General features: G+C 40.6%; 1 protein-coding gene across 3 annotated transcripts in view; it reads left to right on the top strand.

The window, feature by feature from the left end:
• The window catches only part of KLHL24 (kelch like family member 24), a 43,033-nt gene extending 28,636 nt beyond the window's left edge, over window positions 1-14,397 (top strand). For all 3 annotated transcript variants that reach the window (XM_084638477.1, XM_084638475.1, XM_084638476.1), the window contains 3 exons: window positions 4,885-5,073; window positions 5,595-5,783; window positions 7,556-14,397. In XM_084638477.1, coding sequence (XP_084494603.1) covers window positions 4,885-5,073; window positions 5,595-5,783; window positions 7,556-7,756 — 579 coding nt within the window. In that variant the 3' untranslated portion in view covers window positions 7,757-14,397. The remainder of the gene's footprint in view (window positions 1-4,884; window positions 5,074-5,594; window positions 5,784-7,555) is intronic.
• Window positions 14,398-15,022: the final 625 nt, after the last annotated feature.

The raw sequence follows: 15,022 nt of genomic DNA, 5'->3' as shown, positions 1-15,022 counted from the left end.
GGAGGTGCAAGTGCTCCTTGCAACAGGAGCAATGGAGAAGGTTCCTCAGGAGCTAAGGGGCAAGAGATTCTATTCCCATTATTTCCTAATCCCCAAAGCCAAGGGATGTCTCAGACCTATCCTAGACCTGCTAGGACTCAACAAATTAATGATAAAGTTGAAGTTCCGCCTAGTCTCCCTAAGTACAATTATCCCTTCTCTAGATCTGGGGGACTGGTACACTGCCCTAGACATGAAAGTTGCCTATTTTCACATAGCCATTCGACCGGCACACAGACGATTTCTCTGGTTTGTGGTCGACCAAAAACATTATCAGTTCACAGTTGTCCCCTTTGGCCTGTTAGCAGCCCCTGAATGTTCACTAAGTGCATGTCCATCGTAGCAGCCTTCCTTCAAAGGAGGCAGGTGCAGGTATACCCAAACCTCGATGACTGGCTGCTCAGGGGCCACATCAGTGAGAAGGTGAAGTCTCAAGTCCAATTAGTCAGATCTACTTTCAACAGACTGGGTCTTCTCCTCAATGTGAACAAGTCAACCTTGTCACCGACCCAAGGAGTAGAGTTCATCGGGGCGCTGCTGGACTCAGTATGGGCAATAGCATTTTTGCTAGAGACCTGATTCCAGGTCATGACAGACATTATTCAAGGCCTCAGGCAATTCCCGACCACCACAGCAAGGGGATGCCTGAGTCTCCTCTGCCACATGACAGCCTGCACTTACATGATCCACCATGCCAGATTAAGGCTCAGGCCACTCCAGGAGTGGCTCGCTTCGGCCTACTGCCTGGGACGCAACAGTCTGGATGTAGTGTTCATGATGCCAGGGCAAGTACTCAAGTCCCTCCAATGGTGGTTCGACCCCCGGGCAGTCTGTAAGGGAGTTCCATTCAACAGCCCCCAGCCCTCCTTGTCCCTTGTAACGGACGCATTGGCTCTGGGATGGGGAGACCTACAAACACAGGGCCTATGGTCATGGGAGCAGCTTCCCCTTTATATCAACATCAAGAAGCTCAGGACAGTATGGTTAGCATGCCAAACCTTGCAGGCCCAGCTACGAGGTCAGTGCATGGCGGACAACACCACTGCCATGTTTTACCTCAACAAGCAGGGTGGATCCCATTCTTCCCCCCATGTCAAGAAGCCCTCCAGCTGTCGGAGTTCTGCATAGCCCACTCCATTCACCTGGAGGCGTCCTATTTCCCAGGAGTGCAGAACAAACTAGCAGATCACCTCAGCAGATAGTTCCAAAATCATGAGTGGTCCATCCATCCAGATGTCATACACTCCATCTTCCAAGGGTGGGGGTTTCCCCAGTTCGACCTGTTTGCCACCAGGAACAACAGGAAGTGTCCAATGTTCTGCTCCTTCCAGCATCACAGTCTTGGTTCAATCACGGACGCATTTCTGCTTCCCTGGGGAGGCCGCCTGTTGTATGCCTTTCCCCCGATTCCTCTCATGCACAAGATACTTCTCAAGGTCTGCAGGGATAGAGCAGGGGTATTTCTGGTGGCCCTGACAACAATGGTACACCACCCTCCTGGAACTGGAACTGTATCTATCCCATTGAGTTATCTCTGAATCCCGATCTGATCATTCAGGACCACAGTTGCCTTCACCACCTGGACCTCCAGTCCCTCCATCTCACAGCCTGGAAGCTTCATGGTTAAACCCCATGGAGCTTCTGTGCTCAGAACCAGTAAGGCAGGTCCTACTTGGCAGTAGGAAAACCATCTACTAGAGCCACATATCTAGCTAAGTGGAAAAGGTTCACTTGCTGGTGTGCCCAGCAGCATACACCACTACAGGCATCTATACCACTCATTCTAGAGTATCTTCTGTACCTGAAACAAGAATTACTGGCAGCGTCATCCATCAAAGTACATCTCGCTGCTGTCTCAGCGTTCAACCCAGGAGCGTCCAGTCGATTGGTATTTGCTAACCCCATGGTAGACCGTTTCCTCAAGGGTTTGGAACACCTACATCCTCAGACCAGACAGCCTGTCCCAGTATGGGACCTCAATCTTGTCCTCTCCAAATTAATGGGGCCCACTTTTGAGCCAGTAGCGACTTGCTCCCTTCTCTATCTATCGTGGAAGGTAGTCTTCCTGGTGACCATCACATCAGCTAGAAGGATGTCAGAGCTAAAGGCCCTTACCTCCAATCCACCCTACACAATCTTCCACAAGGATAAGGTGCAGCTCAGGCCTCACCCAACCTTTCTTCCCAAGGTAGTGTCACTCTTTCATACTAGCCAAGACATTTTTCTACCTGTCTTCTATCCTAAGCCTCATGCCAGTAGTCGAGAGCGGAGGCTACACTCATTGGGTGTTTGGCAAGCGCTAGCATTCTACATCGAGCACACTAAGCCGTTCAGGAAGTTGAACTAGCTGTTCGTAATGGTAGCAGACCAGATGAAAGGGCTCCCTATCTCATCTCAAAGAGTATCTTCCTGGATCATGTCCTGCATCCACACATGCTACAAGCTGGCTAAGGTCCCAGCCCTTGCACTTACAGCACATTGCAGGAGGGCACAGGCCTCGTCAACAGCGTTCCTGGCCTAGGTCCCGATAACAAGAAATTTGCAGGGAAGCAACGTGGTCCTCAGTGCATACATTCACCGCTCATTATACTATTACCCAGCACACTAGAGATGATGCAGCATTTGGCAGAGCCGTGCTCCAATCAGCATTTCCTTAACTCCGACCCCATCTCCGGGGTGGAGCTTGGGAGTCACCTGATTGGAATTGACATGAACAAGCACTCGAAGAAGTGCTTCTCATAACTGTTCTTCAAGATGTGTTGTTCTTGTCCATTCTACACATCTGATTGGAATGGACATGAACAACACGTCTCAAAGAACAACAGTTAGGAGAAGGTGAGTAACTGTTTTTGTTTGTTTGTTTTGCAATGGAGCACTGTTCTGGTACATTGTGGAAGAACTAAAAGGAGATTAAATGTTATGGGTACAAATGAGCAGCAAATTACACCTCTTCATAAACACAGAGGTTAAGCATGTGTCCAACAGTGATTTGATACATAAAATAAAACTGGACCTCAGACATTTTTATCTGCAAATCCTTCACTTATGCAGCCACTAATTCAAATTGATCATGACTTTAGCAGAATATCAGGGCCTTTTTATTTAATATTCTGCATGTATATTGAACATTTAAATCAAAATATAAATCAATAAAGAAACTCTTATTCTTGCTGCATTTCCAAAGGCCTATTTTATTTATGAACAGGTTTCATTCATGAGTGTGAGTGGTGATATATACGCTTATCAGTTAAGTGTAGTATGTAACTTCTTAAAGATAACAGCACCTGCTTCAAGTTGGGATTGACCTGAGGTGAACAAATTGAGCAGAGACAGTATATTTGTCAATATGATAATGTTAATATATTTATGAATCAAGATAGTTAAGACCAAAGCAGACTGTGAAGAACTTCAAAAAGATCTCACAAAACTAAGTAATTGGGCAACAAAATGGCAAATGAAATTTAATGTGGATAAATGTAAAGTAATGCACATTGGAAAAAATAACCCCAACTATACATACAATATGATGGGGACTAATTTAGCTACAACTAATCAGGAATGAGATCTTGGAGTCATCATGGATAGTTCTCTGAAGACGTCCACGCAGTGTGCAGTGGCAGTCAAAAAAGCAAACAGGATGTTAGGAATCATTTAAAAAGGAATAGAGAATAAGACGGAGAATATCTTATTGTCCTTGGTACGCCCACATCTTGAATACTGCATACAGATGTGGTCTCCTCATCTCAAAAAAGATATACTGGCATTAGAAAAGGTTCAGAGAAGGGCAACTAAAATGAAAAGGGGTTTGGAATGGGGCCCATATGAGGAGAGATTAAAGAGGCTAGGACTTTTCATCTTGGAAAAGAGGAGACTAAGGGGGGATATGACAGTGGTATATAAAATCATGAGTGGTGTCGAGAAAGTGAATAAGGAAAAGTTATTTACTTATTTCCATAATATAAGAACTAGGGGCCACCAAATGAAATTAATGGGCAGCAGGTTTAAAATAAAAGGAAGTTCTTCTTCACACAGCGCAAGGAACTTGCCTGAGGAGGTTGTGAAGGCTAGGACTATAACAGGGTTTAAAAGAGAACTAGATAAATTCATGGAGGTTAAGTCCATTAATGGCTATTAGCCAGGATGGGTAAGGAATGGAGTCCATAGCCTCTGTTTGTCAGAGGGGGAGATGGATGGCAGGAGAGAGATCACTTGATCATTATCTGTTAGGGTTCACTCCCTCTGGGGAACCTGGCATTGGCCACTGTTGGCAGACAGGATACTGGGCTGGATGGACCTTTGATCTGACCCAGTATGGCCATTCTTACTTTCTTATGAGTCTCTTTTTCTTAAACTTATGTGATAGGCAGCCAGGTAAGAAAATATGTGATCAAAAAGTAAATCAGAGGAAAGAATGTCATTTTAGACAGTAGGAAAGTAAGAAGTAAAAAATTGAGGAAAAAAGCGTTAAGTTAACATGGAGTTTTTTTTATTTCTGAATATAATTTGTAATATCAGTGAAGATAATCATAGAGATTGCTTATAGAGCATGTTCAAGTAAGAATCTAATGTCCATATTTGTAACATATGTTCAGGTGTCCATTGGCTCCAGTATCCCTACATACCAATGTATGGCTGCTCTCTTGAGATTCTTTAGCTCAGTATCTTAAAAGGCAATATTCCTCTTCTTCTGCATAGAAGTTTTCTGGGGGAAAAACCTATGCATTCAAAAAGACAGCAAAACAGAACTGAGGCACTGAAGCTTTGAATGAGTTTAATCCTATACTTGATTAATTAAAACTGAAGATAAAGATAAAGAAGATGCTATTTTCTCTTTGTTTTGCATAGGTGTATGTAGTTGGAGGGTATGATGGGCAAAGTCGACTCAGCAGTGTAGAATGTTACGATTCATTTTCCAATCGATGGACAGAGGTAGCTCCACTTAAAGAAGCAGTGAGTTCTCCAGCAGTAACCAGCTGTGTAGGCAAATTGTTTGTGATTGGTGGAGGTCCTGATGACAACACGTGCTCTGACAAAGTTAGTTATTTCCTTTCTATGTATCTTAATAATACTGCTAAAAATGTAAATTATACAGAGAGATTTTTCAACTGAATTACAAATCTCCCGGCCCAGTCTATTGTCTGAATGCAAAGTATATATCTCACAGTAGAAAAAGCTAATTAAATAAAGCACAGTTATGCCATTAATACAGTCTTTGTCATAGTCACATCATCTTTCGCTTTGTGTATTAAGAGCTATTCAAGTTCTTAATGAAACTGCATATTTAAGTAAATAATGTAATATACTATATAATTTATTATGTAAGCTACTGCTGTTTAATATTTTTTGTTTTTAATGTTGTAGATGTACAATAGGAACAAGGTGTATGTTTTTGACATAGCAATATCTTGAGTTACTTTGGGTTTTTTGTGAAGCACTCCAAATAGATAGTTACCTTTAATCTCTTTGAATCAAAACTTCTGTGTGTACCTCAGATAATAAGTTTGATTTTTGTTCAGTTGCGGTGTTAAACCTAAAATGTGTTTACTTGTTTTCAGGTTCAATCATATGATCCTGATACTAATTCTTGGTTGCTCCGTGCAACTATCCCCATTGCAAAGAGATGCATAACAGCTGTATCTCTAAACAATCTAATCTATGTTGCGGGAGGGCTCACCAAGGCAATTTACTGCTATGATCCAGTTGAGGATTATTGGATGCATGTACAGAATACATTCAGCAGACAGGTAATAAACACTAAAAATACTTGGAAACGTCTAAAAAATGTATTTTATCTTCCTTGTATTAATAATTTAATATGAAATGAGTTTGATATGAAACTCTGTTAAATTACATCTCTCAGATTCACTAGTTTTAGCTTTTCATTTATTAAGGTTAAGATTTTGTCATGGGTATTTTTAGTAAAAGTCACGGACAGGTCGTGGGCAATAAACAAAAAGTTATGGAAGCCCACAACCTGTCCCTGACTTTCCAGCCCTGGCCACTGCTCTGGCCCCTGGCGGCTGAAACCAGCCCCCGGGTGGCTGCCCCAGCCGTTGCCATTGCTCCAGCCCCAGCCACTGCTCCAGCCCCAAGGGGCTGAACCAGCCCTGGCCACTGCTCTAGTCTGGGCGGTGCTCCAGCCCCAGCTGCTACTCCAGCCCAGGCAACTGCTCCAGCCCAGGACCCAGTCCTGGCCTCTGCTCCACACCCAGCCCCCAGCTACTGCTCCAGCCCCCAACTGCTACTCCAGCCCAGCCCCTGTGGTTGCTCCAGCCCTGAAGTCCACCCTGGATGCTGCTGCTCCAGCCCTGGCGCTGTTCGTGCAGCAGGGCCAGATGGCTGCTTCAGCCCTGCTGCTCTGGTGGGGGCTGAAGCCAAAGAAGTCATGGAGGTCTGTTAAAGTCACAGAATTCATGACCTCCATGACAAAATTGTATCCTTACTCATTATAGGCTAGACACTCAAACAAACCGTGAAATATCTAAAAGTAACACTTCAGGTGAGTGCCAGTATGTTAGAATGGGCAGTCTACTGATTGGAAACCACTACCCCAATTTAACACATCCAAACATGGATTTATACTAAATTAAATTGGATCCTTTCGCTTAGTCAAAATATTGTTTCCTTGAAATTGATCAGAACTACAAAATGTTGTAGGAAAATGTTTTAAAGAGAGCATAAAACTGGTCTGTTTAGATCTAAAAGCAGCAGAGAGCAGTGTCACAGCAATGTGTGAATGAGCCTTCTGAACAGAATTTCAGTGTGTGTCCTTCCCCTTGGGATACTATTTATATGTCATGCTTTAGCAATAAATTTCATCATATTTTCATATTTTTTGAAAATCTGCTAATGAAAAATGGAGGGGAAAAAGAGATCTGCTTCTGCCCGTTCCCCCCACTTTCTATCTCTTCCTTTTACCATTTTCTGCATAGTGTTTTTGCTTTGACTCCCTCTTTCTGTCTCTCCTTTAGGAAAAAATAACTCCTAGCCTCCCTTTTTTCCTCTAGAGCCCAGCATCTCCTTTCTTTGTCTCTTATTTACTCTATCCCTGGGTCTGTCTTCCTTTCCCTTTTTCTAACCACTAATTGTTACCTACTTCTGTTCCTTTAACCTCTCTCCCTGTTCCCATTCCACATTTGCTACATTTAGTCTTTCTACTTTTCTCTCTTCTTTCAATCCCTCCATTCTCTCCACTGTTTTCTTATCTTAGCTGCTTAATTGTACTATCCCCAAATGCTGGATATCTCATGTACAGAGTCTGAATCAGCCACACTTAGCTGCTTCAACCCTTCATAGGCCTGATGCCTGAATAGCCCAAGTCTTCAGGATTATCATGCTGCTACTTCCCCCAGAAGAGCAAAGGTCCTGCTTTCTCCAGTGGGCAGTAACAGAAGGAAATAATATAGCACCAAGCTATCTCCTTTTGGTAGCCAAAATGCTGTACCATCTCTCCAACCTTGAATAGGGTTTGGGTTTTGTAAATAGTCATGCATTTGTTTGTGTATTTGATAAACAGGAAAACTGTGGCATGTCTGTGTGTAATGGCAAAATCTATATCCTTGGTGGAAGACGAGAAAATGGAGAAGCCACAGACACCATTCTTTGTTATGATCCTGCAACAGGCATCATCACGGGAGTAGCAGCCATGCCCAGGCCAGTATCGTATCATGGCTGTGTGACTATTCATAGATACAATGAAAAAGGCTTTAAACTGTAAAGAAAGGAAATCTTATGAAAGAATGCAGTGCCTTGGTACAGGACAGGATTTCAAAGATTCCTAAAATGGGAAACTGGCTTTTCCCTCAGTGCCATATGAAACTAAATATCCATGTGCCTTTTAAAACAAAATGTTTTCAATTAATTAAAAAGTAAAAAAAATCTACAAACATATCCATGAACTGTTCAGCCATTTCTCGCATGATAGCCGTGAACTAATATTTACATTGTTTTCCCCTTCTTTGTGATCAGTAATTAAAATCTTGTATGTTGTGTAGGGAATGTGCCTTCACAAGTAGCTGTGCCTATATCTTAAGGATTGATGTCTGTATTATTTTTTCAGTTATTTCAGAGTCTATTAACTGAAAATATTTAACCAAGTCGACCTACAAAAAATGTGCTAGTTTAAAAGAGTGCATATCATTCTGATTAACAGGCATGATGCAGTGTTGTTGTAGCCATGTTGGTCCCAGGATATTAGAGAGACAGGGTGGGTGAAGGTAATATCTTTTATTGGCCAACTTCTGTTGGTGTGTAAGTTCAAAAGCTTGTCTCTCGCCAGGAGAAGTTGGCCCAATAGAAGATATTATCTCACCCACCTTGATGTTCTTTTATCAGAAAATTGCTTGGCTTACCAAATAGACTTTATTTCATGATCACCCACTACTATAGAATTTTTTTAATGTAATGCTTCATAGGAAATAAATATTAAAACCTTTGAGAAATAATTTTCCTCTGTAAATGGATAGGGAATACAGTGGCATCATGGTTGTTCATTGAGCTACTGCAAAAAGTTTCAGTAACTATCGTTTTCATAGTAACAGACCTTAGTGTTGCTAATAATTTATTAGAAGTCCTACAAATACTGGACTACATGCATATGGAAAAAATAATGACCCTTGCAGCATAGGCACACTTTTGTGAAGCAGTTTTATATCCCAGTTCTGACCTCCTTAAATTGTAGAGCTGAAGTCAGCTAATTCCTGGTATCGTTCTTCGCTAACTGCAAGGTACCTTTCATCATTCTTCTGCATGAATAGACCCCTAGTCAAGGGGATATTCTAACTTCATGAATTCTACAGTGTAAACTCTGTGTTGATAGGCCTGTAGTCCCTGGGTCTTTCTAACTCTGCTGTTTTATAAATTGATCTTTGTGGTACCTCATTTATGCAAAGTTCCAGGATATCTGCCAACTCTGTTTCTACAGATTTTTCAGACAATCACCTTTTCCAGCGCTATTGAGCTCCTGTAAACCCTATAGGGGGCATGTGTGGACCTGACAGTTCCCCCACATCACCAGAACACTACCCAGGGACCTGTCCATTTAGCCAAATGACTGTGTAAAGTAGCATATTTTTACTTGTTTTAATTTTGAAGGCTTAGAGACTTCCAAAATATCCTCCCAAATTTTGGCCCATTGCTTTTCAATGAAGCTGAAAATCTTGCTGAAGATATTCCTCCAATTCCTACTTATATCTCTGTAACAGAACTATATGCTTGTATAGTTGGGGCACAAATTCATGAATCTGTACATAGCACTTTGGAGTTTGCATGTGGAAGGGGCACTTGCTCCATGCACCAATTTCCTACCAGAAGGCAGGGAGTGACACCATATCCTCTATCCCCATAAAGCCTCTCTTTACCTTGAACTCCCTTTATGAGGAATTGTGAGGATAGCTGCCAGCCGGGAAAACAGACAATACTGGAGCAGATGAACACAAAGGGCCTCTTCAAGGACAACCCTAATCTCTAGCAGACCCAGGAGATTTATAGGTTCTGAACTCTTTGTTCAGTCTGTAGGAAATAGGAGCAAACCACATGTCTGGAACATAATCTGTTCTCCTTGGAATTTCTTCTCCATCTCCTTCCCACACGTTTTTCCATTAAATGGGTATTCTGGCTCTTGGTGTGGATATGTCTCCTTTAGAGAGTCATCATTTTCAGTACTGAGTTAGTGGTGACATTATAAAGGAGCACTGAGCGGTTAACTGCGCATTGTGCCATTTCTTTTGTAACCTCAGGAATGTATGCAGACTTCAATTGCTAGCAAAATACCAAACACTGATAGTGTATATTAGGTATATTGATTAAATAAAATTATATGCATATGTAACAATGCTGATTCTGGCAGGACCCAACTGAGAGTGCCAATTCAGGACAAATTGCTTAAAGCAGGGCAGTTACAGCCCAAGGCTGGGGTTTCTGTGCACACCAAGGCAAACCAAATCAGCCAAACAGAGAAGACTTTAGTTTTACCCCACTGGCTAACCACAAGTCACACAAGCAATTCCTTTAGACATCCCATTTCCCAGTATCACCACCAGTGCCACTCATTATGGGGACAAATGGCTATGAAAACCAATACCCCAGTAAAAGAAAAAAGGTTCTCTCGATCCCAAAGGACCAAGCCCCAGACCCAGGTCAATATACAAATCAGATCTTACCCACAAATCACGCTGTTGCCAATCCTTTAGAATCTAAAGTCTAAAAGTTTATTCATAAAAGGAAAATATGTAGATGAGAGCTAGAATTGGTTAGATGGAATCAATTACATACAGTAATGGCAAAGTTCTTGGTTCAGGCTTGCAGCAGTGATAGAATAAACTTCAGGTTCAAATCAAGTCTCTGGAGTACATCCACAGCTGGGATGGGTCTTTCAGTCCTTGGTTCAAATCTTCAGTGAAGCAAAGTTCCTCCAGAGGTATGAAGCAGGATTGAAGACAAGATGGAGGAGCTGCAGCAGCTTTTTATAATCTCTTGCCATGTGATTTTTCTTTCTTTGTTCCAAAGACAAGCTGTCCATCATATGGCATGGAAAAACCTCAGAGTTCAGTCGATAGGCATGTCCCTGCATACCTTGCTGAGTCCCATGGCATGTCTGCCTTCTCTCAGTGGGTCAGTTGTATATCTGATGATCCTTAATGGGCCATCAAACAGGCGAGGCAGAGCTGACACCAACTTGTCTGAGATATCACCCAGAAGCAGAGCACAAGTTTGAAATACAGACAGTATAGAGCCAATACTTATAACTTTAAATACAAAAATGATACATGCATATAGATCACATAATCATAACCAGCAAACCATAACCTTGTTTTAGACACCTCATTTGACCCCCTTTATACAATATTTGGTGCCACTACAGGACCTTGGTTGCAACAATGATCTATACGGTCCCAGTTTATGTCAGTAACGTCACAGCATATTACTGAGGTAACTAGCGAATCAGTCCATAAGTATATACACCCAGGTGGTCCTAAATTGGAGGAAATGGAGTAGTGTAAGAAAAGTGAATCAGATAAATGAATCCTTTTCTGGGTTTCTTGGCTCCCGGTTCACCAAGCCTGACTTTGAAAATATAATTCCAGCACCCGTGAATAAGGTCCATTGACAGCAATGGTAGTTGCACAGTAACTGTTTTGTAGTAACATGGTAAATAGTTTGTGCATCATTGTAAGTGAAAATGTAATTATGGAAGGAGCACCTGATTAGAAATAAGATAGATTTCCATTTCCCCCAACTTCCTTCCTTTTTGTATTAAGATACTGAATGTTGATCCTTATAGTAAGCTGTTCTGAAATGTTTTTTATTTTGTAGATATATAATGTTATTTGTGTGGCGATTACTTTTGATTTGTGTTCAGAAGACTCTGTAAATACAAACACATTGCTTTCCATGTGTATGAAGATTCAGTGTATAGTCTAGAATGTTGTCTTTTCTATGTTAACTGTTTACATGTATCTTGTTACTGTTACATATTAATTTTGAAAGTAGCTGTTTACTGTACCAGTAAATGCAGACATTTAGATGTAGAAGAAACTTTTTTGCATGCAGCTTTTTAGACCCTGTACCAGTAATGGAAGAATTAGTGTGTTGAGTATAGCTAAAATGGCAGAAGTTATTTTTGCAGTAATTTCTTTTAAGTGAACAGTCAATATTTTATATTTTTGACTCAGTACAAATATAGTTGAAGTTATCACCCATTCTGTCAAAATAATTTTTAAAATGTAAAAGAAAACTACTTGTTATTGAAAATCTAACATGTTCTAGAGGGATCTATTATATATGGAACCACTTTCCTGGGTCACTTGTTCTCCAAGATATTTCATTTAGGGACAGATGGATTCAAAGATTCACCATGATGCAAACCCATTGGATTGGATCTTACGTGCCCTGATGGACAAAAAAAAATCGATTTGCATTCCTTGAGAGAAAATACTGAAGTGCCTTTCAGTGTAATCAAAAGCTCTTCATGATGAAAAGTCACAACTTGTGCTAGCTCCCAGGGAATGAGATCTGCTCAAGGATATAACTTCAAAATAGCTATGCTTGGGAAGCAAGGCAAAATCTTTTCTAGCTGTTCCAGCTATTTAAAAACTCACTGTTAAGAGTTTACCTAATAGTTAGCTAACAGAGATAAGTAATTTCCTTAAATTCTCATAGCTTTAAAAGAAGCTAGATTAAATATTTTCCTTCTGAGTTTTGATGTTCATGAGCTTTGTCACGCCAATCTTCAGAATCTTGGCATTGACTGAAAAGAACATTGGTACTTAATTGCAACTTGACTGTCAAGAAGGTACCATCTAAATAATTTGAGTAGTGCATCCTAGAGAGGTCTACAACCTTTTGCTTTTAAACACACCATGCATGACATCAGTTTTATAGTCATCAGCACGTTACATTTCCTAGAGTCTAGCAGTTGCTCGTGTTCTGGTCGGTTCCTTCATACCCCATATGCCTTCAGGGTTGGCTGAACTTGTGGGACCTCTTCCATTTGTACCATCTGATAGTTCATCTTGCAGTGTATGCATCCTATATGATCCAAGGATTAAGCACTATGTTTTCTCTTCTAACAGTGGGAGTTCAACATATTACTGATTTTTGACTCATCCACTAATACAACAGCATTAAAAATTGCTTTGATATTCTTAGTCCTTGGCACACAGATGCCTTTAACTCAGGAGAGGTTGATATGGACTCCTCCTATATTAATTCACCCAGAATTTTTATAGGATTTTCAACACTCTGCAGCTTCAGGGAAAGGCTGACGATGGAGGAAAAGGAAGTGTTCATCTTCACAGAGGAGAAGTTCAAAGAGGAAACTTTGGACATCTGTGCTTGAAAGCAGGAGACACTGATGATTGTTAGCTATTCTAGAAGACAGACTGAGTTCACTGCCTTATCTTGTGTGATTAGTCAGGTTATCCTGCTTAAATGGATAAGTGCAAGGACCCAAGATGAGAAATAATCAATTTCTTACTATTTAAGACTCTTCTCCTCCTCCACAATGAGTTGATGGTGCACTGGGCCTTCATTGTTCCCTACCATAAAGGGGAGGCGATGGAGTTATAAACTAATTCTCTTTCCAGTTCAGAAGAAAATTAATAGAATCTGAATAGATGGGTGGGAGAGGTAACAGATAAATTCCAGTGCATTCATTTGGTAGTTGAGGTTGCTCTAACCAGGACTTTCTAGACATTCTTACAGTTCATGATCTCAGATACTGACTCATTTAACAAAATGGCATCATGTTTAGCTGTTCATTATCTTCAGCTTCGGAGAAAAAGATGCACATGTTCATATACTTGTGATCCTTGTAGTGATGAAGCTCAGGAAAGACAGAAGGGTTGAGTTTTCTTACTTGCTCAATTTTGACAACATTTTCTTTACTGTTGAAGATGGCAATAGCCAATTCAAGAGGATTATAAAACTTGCTAGACTTTGTCATTCAGAAGCAAAGCAGATGTTTTCATTTGAACTTAGACTCTTTTGCACATGAGAAGGTACAAATTAAATTGGCTGGTGTGTCTGATTAAAAAGTCTCTGTCCTATGTACTGAAAGAGAATCTGTTAGGCAAGGTATAATTTTATGTAGAAGTTTGATATCTGGCATGGAGCCAAATATTTATATTCACGTCTTACATACAAGTTTGGGGTTTTTTTTACATAGACTAGACTTCAGGTAGCCTCTATAAAAATCCACTGCAATCTTAGCTTTTTCTGAATGTCTAGATTCAATCAATACTAATGCAAAAATAGTAGCCAGCCTCCCATTGTCCCTCCAGGTCAGATTTGTCAGTCACAAGTTCTTAAGGCACTAACAACACATGGCAGCAGTTTTTCATAACTGATGTTACGTACAAGAGTCCAGGTAACTTAGGAGTGTGTATCCATAGATAACATTGCCTGAGAGTTTTATTTACAGGAAATTCTCCTCTTTATCATATCATAATGCTTCAGTCAATATTTTTAATGATTTGTGTGTTTGTATTATGTGTGTGTGATTACATTTTCTGATCATTTTATGATACTGCTTATGACGATCTTTTACAAAAATGATAAATAGGTAAAGTCACTGTGTGGAGCATGTAAGTAGCTGTACTTAAGTGATGGTGGCAGATATGTAATTGCAGCTTCTTTTGTACTACTGGTTCCAAAGAAAAGAGTGTGTTTAAAGTTACCAAAATATGTGTGCCTTGAACTCACTAATATTTCATCTACTTTCAGTCTGAGCTTATATTGTTCCTGCTGAATATTTTGTGACTGTCAGTTTTACTGCCCAGAATAGTAATGTTCTTGTCAATGACAGCAATCTATACATTCATTAATTTAAAGCACAATTAAATCAGTTTATGCAGAATATGTAAACTTTGTTTTTTTAAAAAGTGATGGGGGATTTATTTGATGGGGGGATGTAATAGTGTGCTTTTTCCATTCTCTATTTTCTGTTTCCAGAACTCCCACTGTGACAAAGGAGAGTAATGTTGCTGTTTTTAGCCAACTGTCCTTAATGTGTACAGTGCATTTTTTATTAGTATCTTAGTTCAGGACATTGGCTGAAATTTCTGTCAGAAATATCTTGTTTAGGACAACACAATTCCCTCCCCTCTCCCCCCCAAAGAATGTAATATGAAGCAACTGTATAATGCAGCATGGCAATAAGTGAGACCAAGAGACTTGAATAAGATGTATTGGTATGCATTTCATATGGGTGAGCACATGACATAAGGGTCTATTCTCCTTTCAGTGCACACCCACATAATAACTTTGAATCACATTAATAGGCATTACCTCTCCAGGGAAAGAGAATACACCCATTAAACAACAGATATATTTTCCTCACCTGGGGTTATGTTTTGTGTTTTCCTTTTTGGAAGCAGTTCATTGTTGTTTTGTTTTCGCTTGGGTTGGGTTGGGGTTTGTTTTGGTGGGGGGGGGGGAGTTTGGCCAGTTTCCTTATGTACAGAACAGTAAAACATTTTGTTCC

This window comes from Lepidochelys olivacea, assembly GCF_965140295.1.
Source record: "Lepidochelys olivacea isolate rLepOli2 genome assembly, chromosome: 9".
In the NCBI taxonomy this organism is placed as follows: domain Eukaryota; kingdom Metazoa; phylum Chordata; order Testudines; family Cheloniidae; genus Lepidochelys; species Lepidochelys olivacea.
Note: the sequence above shows the minus strand (reverse complement) of the source record. Positions and strands in the feature narration are given on the sequence as shown.